General features: G+C 43.9%; 1 protein-coding gene across 1 annotated transcript; it reads right to left on the bottom strand.

Annotated features, from left to right (window-relative positions):
• Positions 1–886: 886 nt before the first annotated feature.
• LOC146854007 (proto-oncogene Mas-like) lies at positions 887–1,979 on the bottom strand. The gene has a single exon (XM_085650471.1). The coding sequence runs from the start codon at positions 1,977–1,979 to the stop codon at positions 966–968; it is 1,014 nt and encodes a 337-aa protein (XP_085506597.1). The 3' UTR covers positions 887–965.
• Positions 1,980–18,230: the final 16,251 nt, after the last annotated feature.

Raw genomic sequence — 18,230 nt, 5'->3', positions numbered from 1 at the left:
ACACTTAGGTATTCAAGACATTGCAATAGTCTGTCATCGCTACTAATTAGGAGTAAGTCAGCATGTGAGTTAGTAACCTTTTAGGCCCACTGCACAAATGGATGTGAGTTTCTGGAAGTTAAATTAATGACTAATGGTAGGGTTGTGCACAATATATAAACCTTTATGGGACACTTTAGTTGAAATTTGTTTGGCATGGTGTTCTAAAATCTAGGCCTCCTAGATACAAAATACATGACAACATGCCTGGCTAACATGTCACAAACTGGAATGAGCAGGCTTGGTTTAGATGAACAAAGGGTACATGGAGTGCTGTTGTTCGAGATTTTATTTTGCAAAAATATAGGGTCTCTGTTATGAACACACTTATGCACTGGACAAAGAAACTTGCTTCTAAACCTGGATTTTGAAGTGAGCTGTTGACCTCTGATTGATACTTTTGTCTACTCAGAACAAAATGGATATCTTTCTCGCCAAGTCAAGTCTCGAGATCTTTTTCCACATCTGCCTTCTCATGTCTGCACAGAGAGAGTTCGTTCCTCGAGGTAAATAGAGCAACCATTAGTTCTGTCCCTTACATGCATGAGTCGTATTTTCTTTGCATTCCAGTACGTTAGTGTTCTACCTGGCAAGGGTATGGTTCTGATAGTGACGATCAGGCTTTTGCATCCCCTCTCCTGCTCGCTCTCATGCATACAGTAAATATTCTAAATGCTAAGCGTTCTGACCCCTTTTTTTGCCTCCTTGGGACACAAAACACATGTATCTTTATCAGATGTCTTTTGTCGGACAACAAATCAAACGTTCCAGTCTCCTCTTTATAGAGAGCAGGCCTTATGATGAGCCAATGAAGATATATAAAATCAGTGTATCAATTTAGCCGGGAGATCGCAGATAGTCTTGTCTGGTGCTTAAAGTGTTCATTTCCACTCATTAGTCATTAGGAGATAAATGGAAAGTCCAGTCTAGCTAATGTTTGGATCTGTGGCGTCTCCCTCTTCATGGTGTTTTGTCCCTTCTTTTGCTTCTTCCTCTTTGTCTTCCTCTTCTCCAAAGACCTTCTTCAGAGCCTTCTCTAGGAAGTTCCAGACTCCTTGTATTTTCTGCCTTCCCACCACAAAGTAGATGAAGGGGTTGACACTGCTCATGATTGAGATAGTCATGTAAACTACAAAGACGAGAGCAAAAGAGATATTTTTTGGAAGGACCTTCAGGTAAAGTAGCAACCCCAGTACTCTGACAGGTGCTACTGAAATGAGAAAGACAATGACAGTTGCCACAATGACAACGATAAGCTTTGATGGATGTTCTTGCTTTGAGGATTTTTTAAACCTGATTAGCATAATCAGGCTGGATATAACCATGGTGGGTATAATCAGCAAGAAAACCAATACAGATAAAAATGTGTGGACTGCGGTACACCGCACCCCCACTGTAACAAATAGCTCTGGGGGACAACCTAGGTTATCCACAAGAGTCACACAAATTGAAAGACCCCAACTTATGATACACAAAAGCAAGGACTGGAAGCTTGGCCGTTTGCAACGATACCACATGGGGTGATAGATGGCCAAACATCTCTCCACACTAATGGCAGTCAGTAGAAACATGTCAGCATAGTTTCCAAGGCCGAGTATGATCTCCAGTACAAACAATACTGTCTTTGAGTCCGCTGCTGTTCTCTGTTTTAGTAAAAGAAGGATTGTGATGCACATCACCACAGAGATGAAGATGAGATAGATTAAGTCAGCGACAGCAAGGTTGATGATGTAAACGGTGTACTTAGTCCTTTTGATTTTAAAACACAAATACCTGAAAACCAAACTGTTTCCAAGAATCCCAATGGAGGAGATGAACAAAATGAAACCAGCTGCAATGATGAAACTGATGTGAGACTTCTCAACTGTATTGTTGTTCGCTGTCCCATTAGAATCTAGAGCACCGGTGATGCTATGGGAAATATTTTTCAAATCCGCCATGGTGGTGCCCTGTTTGGAAAGAAGATACAATGTATTTAGGTGCTAGAATGTTAATTTCAATAACAAACAGAACTGCATAGTTTAAGCAAAACTTTTGAGAATACGATGAGATGCAAAGAAGATATGAATTTCTGTGGAGTCGCCTAGCTGTCGGCTTGCCATAGTTCTGCGACTAGCAAAATGAGTTCTGAACCAGTAGCCAAGGGATTCCCAAGCACAGTGGGTAACAGCAGATTGCTATTGACACTTTTACGGGGCATACGTTATCTGTTTGATTGTTAGCTATTTACCTAAAACCTTGACAATATTAGAGGTGGGACCTCTGAAGTAAGAAGTTCCTCGCAGACAGCTCAATCAAGCATTGGCAAAGCAAATGGTGCTCGCTTTGTCAACGACTCTTTGCTGCCACTGCTGGCTTTTTAATGCATGTAGAATTGTGACAGAAGCATTGGCAAAGATGATGGCGCTCGGTTATCTTTTTTCTTCTTTGCCGTTTATTATACAGCAAATGTGGCCAATTGGCATTAGAGCATTTACATAAGCAGCAAATTACGTAACAGAAGGTCAGAATAAATGTTTTAAAGCAGAGGGAGATTAAGCGATTTGTCCGGAATCACAGGATCTTGACCCAATGCTAGAACTCCAACTGAGTCCTCCTTTCAAACGTTGGCTATTAGGCCATATCTCCTTCCCACATCTAGAAACTTCTAAGATAGCTGTGACATTACATAGAGATGAAACTTTTGAACACTTTGGAACAGTCTAACAATTAGTTTGCAAAAATGTTGCGATGTGGCTGCCATGTTGCATTTAAACATATCATGCTAGTCATCTTGCAAAAATACACAATAACATTGAAGATGCCTGCCTGGAGCAGGTGACTTTCCCAGTACTTGCAGAATTCCCCTGCAAGCATTGGCAAAGGTAGGAGAGAGGAATGGCCACTAGGCACAGTGTGGTGGCTATCTTGAAAGTATACAAAATAACATTCCTAGATACCCATCCACTCCACAGGCACTGGCTTTGCCAGTGCTTTTGACGCTTGTAGAACTGACAAAGACAATACTGGCAAGCAGCCACCTTACAATGCTGCTTTGCATGCTTCCAAGATAGCCATCACTTTGCATCAAGATGCAATGAGCTGTCAATTTGGGAAGTAAAACCGTCCAGGGTAGCTGCTCACTGTTAATTGCATTTGCTAATGCTTGCAGTGCAATTCTGGCACAGTCAACAGTGACAGTGGGGAGAAGGAGGGGGAGAGATGAAGGGGAGAGGGTGGCGGACTGAGCAGTGTTAGGTATTAGTAGGGAAGGGAGGGAGCTTGCAAGAGTGTGAGAGTAGCCAGAGGAGGAAATGCAGTGGTAAGGATGACTGGAGAGGGTGGGGAAAGAGAGGAGGAGTAGAAAAGAAAGTCTGAGATAATGATAGAGACACTGAGGGCCATATGTACAATAAAAAATGGCAGAGAGAGGCGTCAGCCTTCCTGGCTTAACGTCTCTCTCCGCCACTTTTGAAATGCAAGGCTGCACCATATTTACAAGAATGTTGTGCCGCCTTGCATTTCCCCCAGTGATTGCGCTAATGTTATCAACTTAGCGCCAAAGCTGGCACCCTTTCACTGTAGTGCCAGGGTGATTGGGTGCAGGGGAATATTGTTTTTGTGTAGGAAGGTGCTCCTTCCTGCACATAAACATTCCTAAAATACCATTCTGTCACATTCATGTGTGCTGCTTCATTCATTTTTTTAAAGGTTGGTTTATGTACAGGAAGTGAGACCTTCCTGTACATAAACAAACCATGCCATTTTGCTATTCCATTTGTGCTGCCCAAGGCAGCACCCATGGAAAAGTAAAAACAAGGAGAAATAATTAATTTCTCCTCATTTCGCCAACTTAAGAACAGGATTTACATGGTCTTAATTTTTGCGCTGCCTCCTATGTACGCCACCCTTGTACATAGGAGGCAGCGTCAAAATGAATGGGTGTTAGGGTGGAACGCTCACCTCTTTCATACTAACCATAGCGTGAAAGGGGGCCTTATGTACAACGCAGCGTTAAGCCACTTTAAGTGGCTTAACGCTGCCTTGTACATAATGCGCAGCCACTATCGCCACCACAACGTCAGTAAAAGTGACGTTGTGGTGGCGATAGGGGCTTGTACATATGCCCCTGGGAGAGAGGGGGGAAAAAGAGGAGAGAAAAAAGTATGACATGTACTCTTGTAAGTGCTAAAGCTCAAATGGTAGAAAAACATGCAGAAAAAAACTGTTCCCTGATATGAACAGTGGAAGGATATACTCAACTAATGAACAAGCAGTATGCAACCTAAATGCTCTAGGGGCAAGGCAAACAAAGGCGAACGGAGGAAATCTATTCAATCAGGAGCAGTGAAATCAAGAAAACTTCCAATCATGAGCAAGGGTGAGACCCAAAGACCTCTCTAAGTCTATGTTAAAGTATTGGTTACAATGCTGCCTGTGAAAGAAAAACAAAGCTGACTATATTGAGATCTCAGAAACTAGGTGACAAACCAGTGTCACAGGAAATGATTGAACACTAATTTCTAGCTAGCAAGGTTTTAGAGAAGTCTTGATTACAATGCTCATCTTCATTTCAAATACAAGTGATATTTTACTATTTGAGTGACGTCTAGGTACCTAACCCTCCCTGCCTCTCTTAGTACCTGTTCAACTGGCCTGGCTCGCTACCCTGAGGGTAATATGTTAAGGGCATATATTTGGTGTTCATTTTGAGGTCCAACATTAAGGATACAGCAGATAACATATAGGTTTTTGTAGTCTTTGATTGCCTAGGGTCCCCTTGAACCAGATCTCGCTGAACCCACAGTTCAGATCGGCTTAGCAGAGCCGATCAACCCAGTTATCTTTCCCTCATCTTCAAATAGCATGTTGTTGCCAGGATCAGCTGTTGCCACACCAGCTTAGTTGTTAACGGAACCCTCAGGAGGATTCATTTCCTTCTCAGGGATCCACTCTTGTTCACAGCAATCCCTCAGCTTCTTGATCTCTAATTGGTGAAAATAGGTCACAGCCCCTGAAAGACCAGTTGAACTCCAAGCTGCTGCCACAGCAATTGCCTGTTATGAACAGGCCACCATCTTGCCTCACAAGAGTAAATGAGACTCATGCCCAAGACCTCAAATTTTACAGGAATGACTGAGAGCCTAGTAACTCCCTCTGAGCTCTGTTGATAGACCACGGTTTAGACAGCAATTGCTTCAATTCCTAGGCAAGATCTTGGCACACTGTATTCACAGCCTATCTCAGCAATGGGCCTTTCTTGAGCTCAACATGGAGACATCTGTTCAGGACAAGAAAGTATATCTCATCCTTGTTTATAGCAACATTCGTGTCAACACAATTAAGTTCAGAATTCTTCCTCCGCAAAGTATGGACACTTGCACCTATATTTAACCTGTACATTTCTTAAAATGTCCAGATTCCTTGCCCTGAGAACTCTACAAGTTGACCATATATATTCATGGCTCTGACTTAACAGCTAGAGCAGCTAACACGGGCCACATCCCAATCAGAAATGTACATCATTAGCTGTTCAAGAAAATAATTATCCTCATAGCTCTGTGTTGAAGAGATTCACCTTGAGCTGCAATACAGGATCTGTTCACGCAATTCACATCAGCGCAGTTTGTAGATGTACTGACTTTATTATGCCATTGTGAGAGGCTGGCCTGGTATATGCTGTCCACTAATGTAAGTGGGTAACCTGCACCAGTCCAGACAACCCTAATGGTGATTTAAGAGGTTTCAGACAACCTTAGAAAGCTATTCAAGTGGAAGCTGTGGAGAGCAGCATTTTGGCTTAGTCTTGAAGGAGCGTAAGGCAGCTTGTTTTACCAGAATGCAATCTTAAAGTCTAGGTTAAATGAAAAGAAAACCACACAAGGTATTTATAAAAATATGTATTTTTTTATAGAATACTCTCTAGAACGTTCCAGTATCTCGCACACGGAGATAGACACCAAGCACACAATAGCATAGCAAAGATATCACAGTATATAGCACTAATACACATTGGGCCCCAGGGGGGGACCAAACCATATACATTAAAAAGTGGTATGAGAACCATGGCTCGAATCAGGACAATGTCAAGAGGATGCAGAATTGCTGGGTCCCTAAGGAACCACCCAAGGTGAGTAGATAGGGTCCCCACGGAGGACGGGTGCAGTGTGTGAACACGACCGCGTGCTTCGTACAACTCTATGTGAAAGAGATTAAAGACCCTTCCCAGTGGACTATGAAGAACCCCATGGGAGCCGGAAGGCTAGAGAGCCACCCCACCAGTGGATACTGAAGTACCCAAGTTACCTAACCCAGGATACCCGGGTGCATAGGTGTGAAGTGGCGTCGGAAACCGCCGTCGAACCCAATGGAGGACTTCGAAGAAGAGCCGCTGCTGGAAGAGGAGAAAGTGTTAGTTGGAATCCAAATGTGGATTCTTGTCGAAGAGTACCTGAAAGCAGAGGGGACAGAGTCTGGGTCACTTCTGAGTGACCAGGGGCTCAGTGGACGATGTTGGGTGCTTCAGGATTGTTGACGGTGACCTTGACTTTGCAGCTGCAGGGTCAAGGTGATGTTGAGGATGACCAGGAGCTGGATGCGAGCAGTCCCACAAAGGATGTCGAATGCTGAGGGGTCAGAGTCTGGCGGGAGCACCAACAAGCCTTGGCTAAAAAAAAACACGCAGAAAGTCAAGGAAGTGTATCTTTTGGACCAGCAAGGTCCAGGAGGCTCACCACTTGCATGAGAGTCAGGACAGGCCCCGAGCAATCAGGGGAGCCCAAGGAAATTAAAGATGACCCTGAATTAGACCCACAGGCTGGAGGCACAGGAGTCTCAAGAGGACATCGGGCAGCTTCACAAAACAGGCCACGGAGCACACGGTGCGAGGTGGTTGAAGATCTTTGTAGGAAATGTTCATAGAGGTTGGGGCTAGTTGAAGCCCAATGCACTTGTCACAGAGTTGCCACAAGCACATGCAAAAGTATGCGGCGCGCAGGGGTTCGGGTATTGCAGCCCCCACAAGGGATGCTGACCTCAAACTTGGACCTCGAGGGATGTAGAAACCCACCTCCTGTTTAGCTGAGTCTTTTAAACTCTATAGGAGCTTGGGATCAGCAGACCGGTCAGCAGTGTTGCATTGCCTGCGAATGCAGGGGAGTGACTCCTTCCCTCCAAGGGAGATTATCTTCAGGTGTCTTGGATGCTCCAAAGGTCCAACACGGATCCTGTACAGTACAAAGCACAGACGTTGCAGCAGACTAAGAGGGAGACAAAGTCAGGCCCAAACGAAATACAGCGAAGTCGAGAGTGCCTGTACAGTCGAAGTGCAGTGGTTTCAGTTCTGAATCTTGTCCACGATGAATCTAAGGTCCTACAGCCAGGTAACTCCTTAAGTACCCACGGGAGAGGGTTGGAAGGATTCAGGTGAGCCTCCAAGGGGATGGTCTGGACAGGGGGGCGGTAACTCCCATGTCCTTTGTCCAGTTTCGCGCCAGAGCGGGAACCCACAGCTCCTAGGACTGGTTTGAACTGGACTATGCAAAGGGACACCAAATGTGCCCCTCATGCAGACTTTCAGTCACTGGCAAGCGCACCCACCCAGCCCTAACACACCAAATCCTGTCTGGAAGGTGGTCACACCTCCCTGTGACTGGATGCCTATTGTTCTGCCTTCCCCTGCTTGAGCTTGGCTCAGCAGCAGGAGGGCAGAAATGTGTCTCTGGTCAGCAGCAACCATTTGTGCTGTCTGGGACTAGAAGGCTGGTACCGGTAAGCCCAGAGACCCCACGAAGGACGCTTTTAAGGGGTGGAATCATACCTCCCATACCAGTTACCGGTGTGGGGGTATGATTTACCATGTTTGACACCAAAAACAATAGGGTTTGTTTCAGCAGTTCATCACGCTGGCACGTAATGCCCCTCCACAGTAGTATATGGCTGCTTCAGGAGAATGGACTCTGAAGGTTGCAGGGGTGTCCTACTCATGCAGGGACACTCTCAAACTTAGAACCAGGCACCCTACCCTCAGGATTGTAAAGGTTTGCTACAGGCGTGACTTGTAGGTTTTAAGTGCAGTGACCCTTGGATATAGTAAACCTATATCTTAAGTAAGTGGTGCATGCACCAAATTACACAGGCTGCAATGGCAGGCCTGTAGTTCCATTTTGCATTGGCTCTCATGGGTAGCATAATACATGCTTCAGCCCATGGGAGGCCTCTGGGGTACCAATCTGGAGTGTACCTAAGTACATTTCATAACAGTTTAGGGAGAAAGCAGATAGACTGGGGTCCTGATTAGCAGGATCCCTATCAGACTAGTCAAAAACAGCATTACATTCAGTAAAAACTGAGGGTGACCATAAGAAGCAGATCCTACTTTCCTACAGCCATGCCATAAGAAACCTCTATTTTCAAAAGGTTCTACTCTTGCATTTAACTCTGTCATTTTGGCTACAGACACCTGAGTGTCACCCCTGAAGAACCATGCTCCACACCTGATTCTTCAGTGCAATTGTTTTTGCAGTTTTATATAGCACAGACTCAACCCAAAGGTATCAGAGTGCTTTACACAACCAGCAGTTGCATTACCGATGGACACATGCACATTTTGTTTAGGTGCGGGGAGATTTCGTGATTTGCCCAGAATCACAGGATGTTTGAGACTCCTACAAGACTCGAACCTAGTTCACCAGCTTTAGGTTTGGCCGCTCTAGCTATTTAGCCATATCCTCTCCCCTAATGCCTGGTTGGCTTCATGCTAGTGCCTTCTGTGATGTTGCTGCTGAACTTAGCTCTCCACCTGAAAGCATGTCTCCTGCGGTGGCACTTCTCTTTTGCAAACACATTCTGGACAAATATGGCTTCATGTGGCACCCCAGAATATTGATCCTCTATGTCTTTATGTTCATCACCATAAATCCTTGACCTTCACCGCATGGAGTATCACAAGTACAAATTAACAGCATCTCAATAAAACTCATTGGGGAGTTTGCACTTTTTGACACGTTGAAATATTTTATATGAGAACAAGACCTACATGTGTTTAATCTACAGTTTTCTTTAGACTAAACTGTAGTCGTACTCAAAGGCCTTCCACAATATAGTTTCTATTCTCAGCTATGAGATTAATTACAAATGCTAAAAATACAGATCACTACTCAGCAGTACAAACATTTCTACGTTGTTTCCAAGAAGAAGCGATGCACGCTCAAAACAGAATTTTCTATTCCCACTTCAGTCAATACAACAGTAGGGAAAGCGTTGGACTTCGAAGGGGTTACATTTACTATTCCCGCTCCAAACAACACAATAGGTAGGAAACTGTTGGAATTTGGAGGTGTTACATTTACTACCGTCATTTCAAAAAGGCAACAGTAGGGAATGCAGAGATAACATTTAATGGAGAAAATGTTAGACTTTGGAGGGGTAAAATTTACTATTTCCACTTCAATCTGTGCAACAGTAGGAAAAGCGTTGGACTTTTGAGTGGTGAAATGTACTATTCTCCCTCCAAACAACAGTAGGGAAAGCTTTGGATTTTGGCAGGGCGACATGTACTATTCCCACTCCAAACACCGCAAAAGTAGGGAAAGAGGTTACTATATATATATATACTTATACACATATTCACTGAAAAAAATAAAGGTGACAGGGATGTTATAGTTAGGCTGAGATTTCAATCGCATAAAATTACATCTCAAATGACATCACTGATGACATCATAAAGTGAGTGTAAGTGTTTTTAAGAGTTTATGGGTGTTAAACACATACTAACCTACTAAAAAAGGTAAATTAGAATACTAGGTGCACTACTACTGAGTGATATGACTTCTAACATACATTAAATGAGTACCTGTGTGACTGTGCATATCCTTTTGTGTATGGGTATGTAAGTGGTAGTATTGGTGAGTGAGTGGGTGTGTCAGTGGTTGAATGGGTGAGTAAGTGGCAGGGTGCGTGGGTCTATGGGCAGGTAAGTGGGTGTGTAATGACTGTATGGGTGAGTGAGTGGGTGTCTGAATGGCTGCATTAGTGAGTGACCCGGTGCGTAAGAGCCTGTATAGGTGAGTGAGTGGTAGTTTGAGTGGGTGTTTGGATAAGGAAGTTGCTGTGTGACTGGCTGTATTGGAGAATGTCTTTATGAATGGCTGTTTAGGTGAGCATGCAGATGTGTGAGTCCTTGTATGGATCTGTGAAGGTGTATATAGGTCGTATATAAGTGGTTGTGTGGTTCTGTGTGTGAGTGTTTGTATGTGCGAGTGACTGGCTGTAAGAGTGGCTGTAGGGGTGACGGAACACAGACTATTCTTAGCAGATGCAAGATTTAAAGTACAGTTGTTACCAATACCAGAAACCCTTCATACACTATGTTCACATTAAATTAATGAGAATGCACGCGTAAACATCATTAAAAATTACTTATTGGTCACGTGACCAATGATACATCCTGCATGCAAATACATCCATGGCATGCAAATGGAAGAAAACAAATATTGAAATAATCAGAAAGTATAATACTAAGGTCTAACCACGTTAAATACTCATTGCCTAACCAACTAAAACCATCACAACAAAATTCTGATTAAGTGAACAGTAATCAATCCACATTACAGCTTGTTGCTATCAATACATTAATGATAAATGATGTATGCAAATACATCCATTTATCAAAGTCATGTTAATTGTAGAAATCAAATAAACATAAGAAAAAGGTCTGAACACCTCAGATGCTCATGCATTAACCAAAATCATCACAGCAAAATTCAGGTCAAGTGATCAGTAACCAATTCAAAGGCAGCTGCTAATGCCTTCTGTTTCTAAATTTGCAGAATAATACTTAAGTGCTGATGTATGCTGTATAACTAAACTGGAGTACCGCTCGGCTTATTTGCTGGAGGGTGATAGTTGCATCGGTGACATGATCATTGCAATTCAATCAGCTATTCAGGTGAATTCTGAGATAGTAATAATGAATAACAGCCTACATTTGCTTTTTATTGACCATGATCTTCCTTTTTAGTGCTGGAAATGGGTGCATTGCCATTGCCTTAGTTTTAGTATTATTAATGGACTGGCCCTTAATATTTCAATAATCCATGAACCTGGTCCGCAATTTATGCATAGCATTCTCCATCCTGGTGATTAATACAGCATCATCAGCAAAGAGGAGGATAGAAACCTTTCTGCAGGGTTTTGTGAAGCACCGTATGTGTACAACACTCTAGTTATTAACAACATATCTGCTTGACTGCCCCAACTTTTGACCTGAAGCCAGCATGCAGACCTGTCGGCAATTTTCCAGCATTGACTATGCCTTGTAGCCCATGGAGTAATACCTTCCCCAGTATTGTCCCCACACCATCCAGGAGAAAGATTTGGCGATAATTTTATGGATTCCCTAGGCTAAATTATTTGTGGATTGAAATTAGAATTGCTGAACACCAGGAGGCAGGTATATAGCCACTGTTTATGGATGCATTAATAAACTTTATCGGGACCCAAGACCAATAGCTTTGATTTATCTGGAATATATGTGGCGGTACAGCATGTGGGACAGGTGCCTTGTTTGTTTCCATCGACTGGAGTGCTCCCTCAACTTCTGGTCTTAACATTTGTTAACGAGCAATCTCACTTTCAGTGGTGTTCCTGCACTCAATGATGGAAACCCTGTTCTCTCCTCCATTACCTCTCTATTGTGGTTACTGAAGTGATCTCCTCAATTCTTTGGGCCAATATGAAGGCTTATCTAGTTAGTGGTTCCCCTTTGGACATTACTAACTAATCTTCAAAAGTACTTGGTGTTCTTGTTGACTGGTGCCAGGTTTTATTTCTCCCATAGCACACATTGCTGACTAAGTTTCTTAGTTTTTAAAAGAATGCTTATAGACCTGCCTGCAAGTCTGAAAATACATACACTTTGTCAGTCAGTGACAATAGATAAGGGCTTGTGACACTAGCCTTTTTTCCTCATAACATTCCTCATCATTTCAAGCAAACCTGGGTTTATTGACTTGCCCTAGATTAGTAAGTTTAACTGGCCATGTCCACATTAGTTGAATCTCTACTAACAATGCCTGAAAAGTGTCCAATATGATTGCAGTTGATATACCCGGGTCAAAGAAGAACATCTCTCCCACCATATCTAGTAGAGCTTCTAGCATTGGTAACTCTGCTAGATATTTATCAGGCTTCCAGTGATTTATTCTCCAGTTATTAGTTGATTTAATTGAGACAGGGTAGACGTTCTGTGCATGCATCTGAGTCCATTTAACATTAGCCCCAAGTACAAGTCTCATTCAAGTTTTTACCATGGGCTTAGGTTTATCTCTCTTAATTTTCCACTGTGTCTTTTCTGTTCGATGGATGGGGCTGTTAGATATTCTTCCTTTAGATTTGCATTATGTTTGAGCTGGAGCATGTCTATACCTATCACATGGATATAATCCAAATATTGGAATACTAATCTATCAGTGGTATTTGAGGCAAACTCGACCTTGGAATTTGAGATATTTCTAGATTTACTATTACCCATCTTGCTCTCAAATCGCACTCTCTTGATGTCCCAAGTACACGAGTTCTTGTGGTTGGAGGTGTACTGCTGGATTTTGAAGTTTCATTATGTGCCAATCTGTGTTTCTTGGTAATACAGTTATACGATTATCTCCAAATGGTGCAGCTTGTGCATATAAAGTTGTTACTTGTGGTTGATTTGAACTAGTGGCTGTTGGGGGAAACAGCCATTACAACGCAGCTGTTTCCCCGCAATGCCATTACATCGCAAGCGTAACAACGCATGTGATGTAACAACGCGTAGCCATGACTACGCGTGTTTTTACATCACATGCGCTGTCATAACACATGCGATGTAAGGCCCCACGACGTGAAGCAGGAGCAGAGACGGCGACGCTGGAGAGTAACCACAATGAAAGAGAGGTAAGGGTGATTGTGCCTGGGGTGGGAGTAGTGTAGGTAGTGGTTTAGGGTAGTGTTGTAATGTTTTAGGGTTTAGGGTAGTGTATGGGGGAGTAGTGTGGGTAGTGGTTTAGGGTAGTGTTGTAGTGCCGAAGTGTTTTAGGGTAGTGTAGTGGTGTTTGGGTAGTGTAGGGGGTCGTTCTAGGGGTAGTGTTCTAGTGTTTGTGTAGTGTAGCGGTTTAGGGTTTAGTGTAGTGTTTGTGTAGTGTAGTGTTTTAGGGTTTAGGGTAGTGTTGTAGTGTATGCAGTGTTTTAGTGTTTAGGGTAGTGTTGTAGTGTTGTAGTGTTTGTTTGTGTAGTATTTTAGGGTTTAGGGTAGTGTTGTAGTGTTTGTGTAGTGTAGTATTTTAGGGTTCAGGGTAGTGTTTGTGTAGTGTAGTGTTTTAGGGTTTAGGGTAGTGTTGTAGTGTGTGCAGTGTTTTAGTGTTTAGGGTAGTGTTGTAGTGTTTGTTTGTGTAGTGTTTTAGGTTTTAGGGTAGTGTTGTAATGTTTGTGTAGTGTAGTATTTTAGGGTTTAGGGTAGTGTTTTTTGTAGTGTAGTGTTTTAGGGCTTAGGGTAGTGTTGTAGTGTTTGTATTTGTGTAGTGTTTTAGGGTTTAGGGTAGTGTTGTAGTGTTTGTGTAGTGTAGTGTTTTAGGATTTAGGGTAGTGTTGCAGTGTTTGTGTAGGGTTTTAGGGTTTGGGGTAGTGTTTGTGTAGTGTAGTGTTTTAGGGTTTAGGGTAGTGTTGTAGTGTTTGTGTAGTGTATTTTTTTAGGGTAGTGTCGGGGGGTTGTGCAGGGTAGTGTAGTGTAATTGTAGGGAGAGGACTGAGGGTCGAGGGAGGGTTGTGCAGGGTTTGTGTGGAGTCACTTACCTTGAAAACGTGAACCACGAGTATAGTTTTACCACGCATGCCTTTGCGTTGTAATGGCATGCTCTCGTTTCAAAATCGACATCTAAGAACTCCAACCCACCGGGGAAATGCCAGGCAGAATAAAAGGCCTGTCCGAGCCTGAGCAGCTGTTCCACGTTTCGCATTTCGTAAAATAATAAAACAAAACATTCTGCTTCTCCCAAAGTGCCCAGCACACGGTAGTAATAGGCACTTATGCACACCAACAAAGATTACAATAGACCACCACGCCCCAGGCACTTACTCAGACCTTAAAGCCTACTTGCTGCCTGCCTGCTACTCATTGAAAGATACATATAACAGGCACAGCGAGTCACAAATCTTAAAAGCCAAAAAACAAGCCACACAAACCAACATCACACTGAAACGTCATTCATATATCACAGTTCGCCTCTCTTAAAAGTTCATCAACCACACATTCAGACATACACACGTATGGGAATATAGTTAGCCACGCTGTGGTGGTTACTTGAGCTTGCGCTCGGTGCCGGCATGATGTGAAGGGTCATGCATTGCGCGGAAAGCGCGCGATGCATCGTTCACATGATGCGGGCCTCGGGCAGCAGATTGTGAGATGTATTATTGTGTATATTCAAATATGCCCGTTCCGGGTGACTCGAATGATACGAGTCAGTTACTGTTTGGTCTCAGCTGAAAGGGACACTCCGTGTAATGGGTGGAGTGTACGAATAAACTTCTCTTCGTGACCAACCTGCTTCCGACTGGATTATTCACCACTTCACACGCACACACAGAAACACAACATGGACATAGAAACACCCAGTATACACAAGTTACCTGACCTGCATTAAGGATAACAGACTGCCTCATTACTGCCTCCCAGAATATATCGCCCCTTTTCGTGCTATACCTCTCTCTTTCTCGATGCAGGTTTTACAGAATGGCTTCCTCTTCATGTAGTTTATTTGCCCCCTTCTTCCTCTGCTTCTCCGGGCTGGGTTGTGGCCTGCACCACATCTGGACCCCCAGGGAGTTGGAAGACAATGATGCGAGAGCAGCTCCAGCCTGAGCCACAAGGAAGGTACTTCTGAGCCCTGGATCTTCACAGGATGGATCCGAAGAGGCTGCTGTCAGGTTTAAATATCTAGATTTATCCTCTGACATCAGCCACCAGGCAAGAGGAGGAAAAGCACAGAGGTATTTGTCACCTGTTATGCCTTAGCATGAACCCGCACGCCCTGCACATTTCCTAGAATACTCGATGGAGTGATGGATCCTCGTGGGTGATTCCCTGCTGTCATTGCCCAATATCTCTGACATTATTCCCGGCAGCCTCACAGGCGTGTCGGCTCTGGATGAACTTTCCATGCCAGCCTAATTGGCCTGTCAAACTGAACATCTTTTGGCCACACTGCAGCTCAGGAATCCTGGAGGGCAATGCTGCTATACATTCCGTGTCCACTTCCCGTGACATTTCAAAACAATGGCAAATATCGAACTGTTTCAGGTTCTGGATGAGTTTGTTTTCTTCCATTATGTAAGAAACACCCCAAGTGTCTTATGCAATGAGCAGTCTGCCCAGATCTGGCTTGAGCACACTTGGAATCCATCTCTTCATGGAAGTGGAACGCTGACTATTTGAACAGGAGACAACATGCAAAATATGTACTTAATGCTTTTTTACCCTATCCTATTTAGGGGACATAGTCACAGACAGTGCACCTGGCTCTTGGGCGACACAGAACTAAGTTGGGGTGGGGAGTCTGAGGGTAAAGGAATTATTTAGTGAGTTATCGCCATTTGTCCTGCTGTGAAATCCATCCATTGACAGCTATAGTGGAGAGGAAGGGACAGCGGTACAAAAGGGGGTGGTGATAGACGGAGCATCAGAACCAATCAAACACTCACCGGGGTATGCTCAGACGTGAGTCCCTTGCTCACTTTGCCACTGGATTCCAGCAAGCCTGGCTGAAGACGGCTGAAATGCCAGAAACCGGTCCTAGGAGGCTTGTTTCCGGTCCAGGGAAGACATGGCTTGGCAGTTCGGGCTGGACTGTTCCCATGAGGCACAGGGTCAGACTGATTTGCATATGGCCATGTCTGACCTGGGGTGGCAGAGTGGGCTAAAGAACGGTGATGGATTAAACCCAGATCGGTTGACTGGGGGTGAGTGCTTGCAATGTTCAACACTCCGTCCATCATTTCCTTTGGTTTTTGCCGAGGAAGGAACAGCGCCATCATGAGGTGGAATGGATACCACAGTGCTTCCAATCTGGCGACTCTCTTTTCTTGTTGCTGGACAGCTCCCAGTAGAAGGAATTTTCACTTTGACAGGTCCATGCAAGACATCCTGAACAGGGGTGAGCTACCACTGGGCAGACCCTTGCCTGCCCATCACCTTCACAGGTTAGGTCGGTAGCAGCTTGCTCAGCGGATAGATCTCCATGCCTCGTAGGATGAGAATGTGGATCCCGAACTCTGCCAGATGCATTACAGGACCCTGTAAAGGTGAAGCTACTCGCAGATTTTCCAGGTCCATCAGGCTGAAGAAAACTGAACGCGAACCCCTCTCGTGGATCAGGAAGCCAGTTACAACTCAAGGGGATACCCAAGAATGTATCAACACCATGCATATTCGACCACCACCACAATATAACTTTTTTTTTATTTCTTGGTGTTTTACTAAACATGAATCCACAGAGTGCTATCCAGGCAGAGACGCAAGGCATGTTACCACGAGGAGTAATAGGATTACCATTACAGCTCAATAAACTCATTTGACTGTGTGCCTTGACAGGGAGGACGCTGTTTCCTTTGCGGGTCACACAAGAAGTGCCGGAAGTGATTAAAACAATAACAAATTGTCCATAAGTGCGCATGGAGCTCAATAGTCTCCAATGTATAATCTAGAACTTCAACGAGGCGACCTCAGAAGAGATGCATCTCCTCCAAGCCCTTAAAACAGCCGTCAGTTTCAGGGTGCACAGGCAGGAGTCTTGAGCCTTCAGCACTGCTGTGCTTTGTTTTGTCTCCTGGTCCTGAAAGAATCACAGATAGTACTGGTATTACTCTAGCTTCCCACCCCCAGCTCACATAGATGCACAAAGTTGTCTAGAAAACACCATAGCAATGACACACTAATAATGCCACCATCCCATCTTTCACTCGTCAGACTGCCAATGAAAATGTCCATAGAGTCTGGGAATCACCTGCCATCATGAGGAGATGATTTCAAGGAAACCCAGAAGCAAAACTCTAGTGTGTCCTTTTGGGAGACTGGCCAATAAAAGCCTTGCCTTTTCTTAATGGCTGCTGATCAATCTCACCATAAATGAAAGGATGAATGCAGTCTAGCCATGTCTGGAGCTTTTTGTTTCTCCTCTTCATGGGCTTGTGTTGCTCTACCTGACCCTTCCTCTGCCTCCTTTCTGAAATCCAACTTCAGGGCGTTTTTTGACGCGGCTGCCCGCACTTCTAATGTTATGACTTCCACCCGATATATGGGTTGATTGTACTGCGTATTCAGAGACAAATACAAGATTCAAAGAAACAGGCATGGGCAAAATTGGATGAAAATCCTTTTAGGTTCAGTTAAGACTGTAGCATCCTCATAGAGAAAGGGAAATGACAAAGATGGCGACTGATGTCATAATGACTACGGCAAACGTTGGAAGTTGAGCGTGCTTTTTTATCTGTTGAATCATGATGCGAATTATCAGCTTGCATGTTCACCAAAACAACTAAGATGGTTAAATCTGTCTGGAATGCTGTACACCTCTATGTATACCTTCATGTTAAGGTATTAAATATTTCCCTGATGGGCAACCCGAGCTGTCCACCAGACCCACTACAGATGAAAGCCTCCAAATTATATGACGCAGACAAAGACGGATTGAGCTGTTGGTCTGTTGTAGCCAACCCACAGGAACCAGCGTACACTTTTCCATGCTAAAGGTGGTCACAAAAAATATATCTCAACAGTTATCAAAACCCAAAGAGATCGAGGTCCAAAAATAACTTTTGTTGTTAAGGGACCATGGGCCAGATGTACAAACCTTTGTGTTTGCAATTACCTAGTAGCAAGTTTCTGCGATTCGCTTTTAGGCCATTGCAAACAGCGATGTACTAAAGAGTGATTTACACTGTTTGTGATTCTCAGTGTGTTGCAAATAGACCTACCTCATTGATATTCATGAGGTAGGTCACAATTTGCGACCCATTTGGATTCTCTAAAATCACAGGGATGGTGGTTTGCTGGGGTCAGCAGGCCACCATGTGTTTGATTACTTTTCAATAAAGCAATGGTCTTTTTGTTAAATGCAGTCCATTTGCTTTAAAGGAAAAGAGGCTGTGTTCCAAAAACAAAAATGAAAGTTTTTGTTTCT

Source organism: Triturus cristatus, chromosome 4_1 (genome assembly GCF_964204655.1).
Source record: "Triturus cristatus chromosome 4_1, aTriCri1.1, whole genome shotgun sequence".
Classification (NCBI taxonomy): Eukaryota; Metazoa; Chordata; class Amphibia; order Caudata; family Salamandridae; genus Triturus; species Triturus cristatus.
The sequence above is the reverse complement of the archived record's forward strand: the minus strand, read 5'-3'. Positions and strand labels throughout refer to the sequence as shown.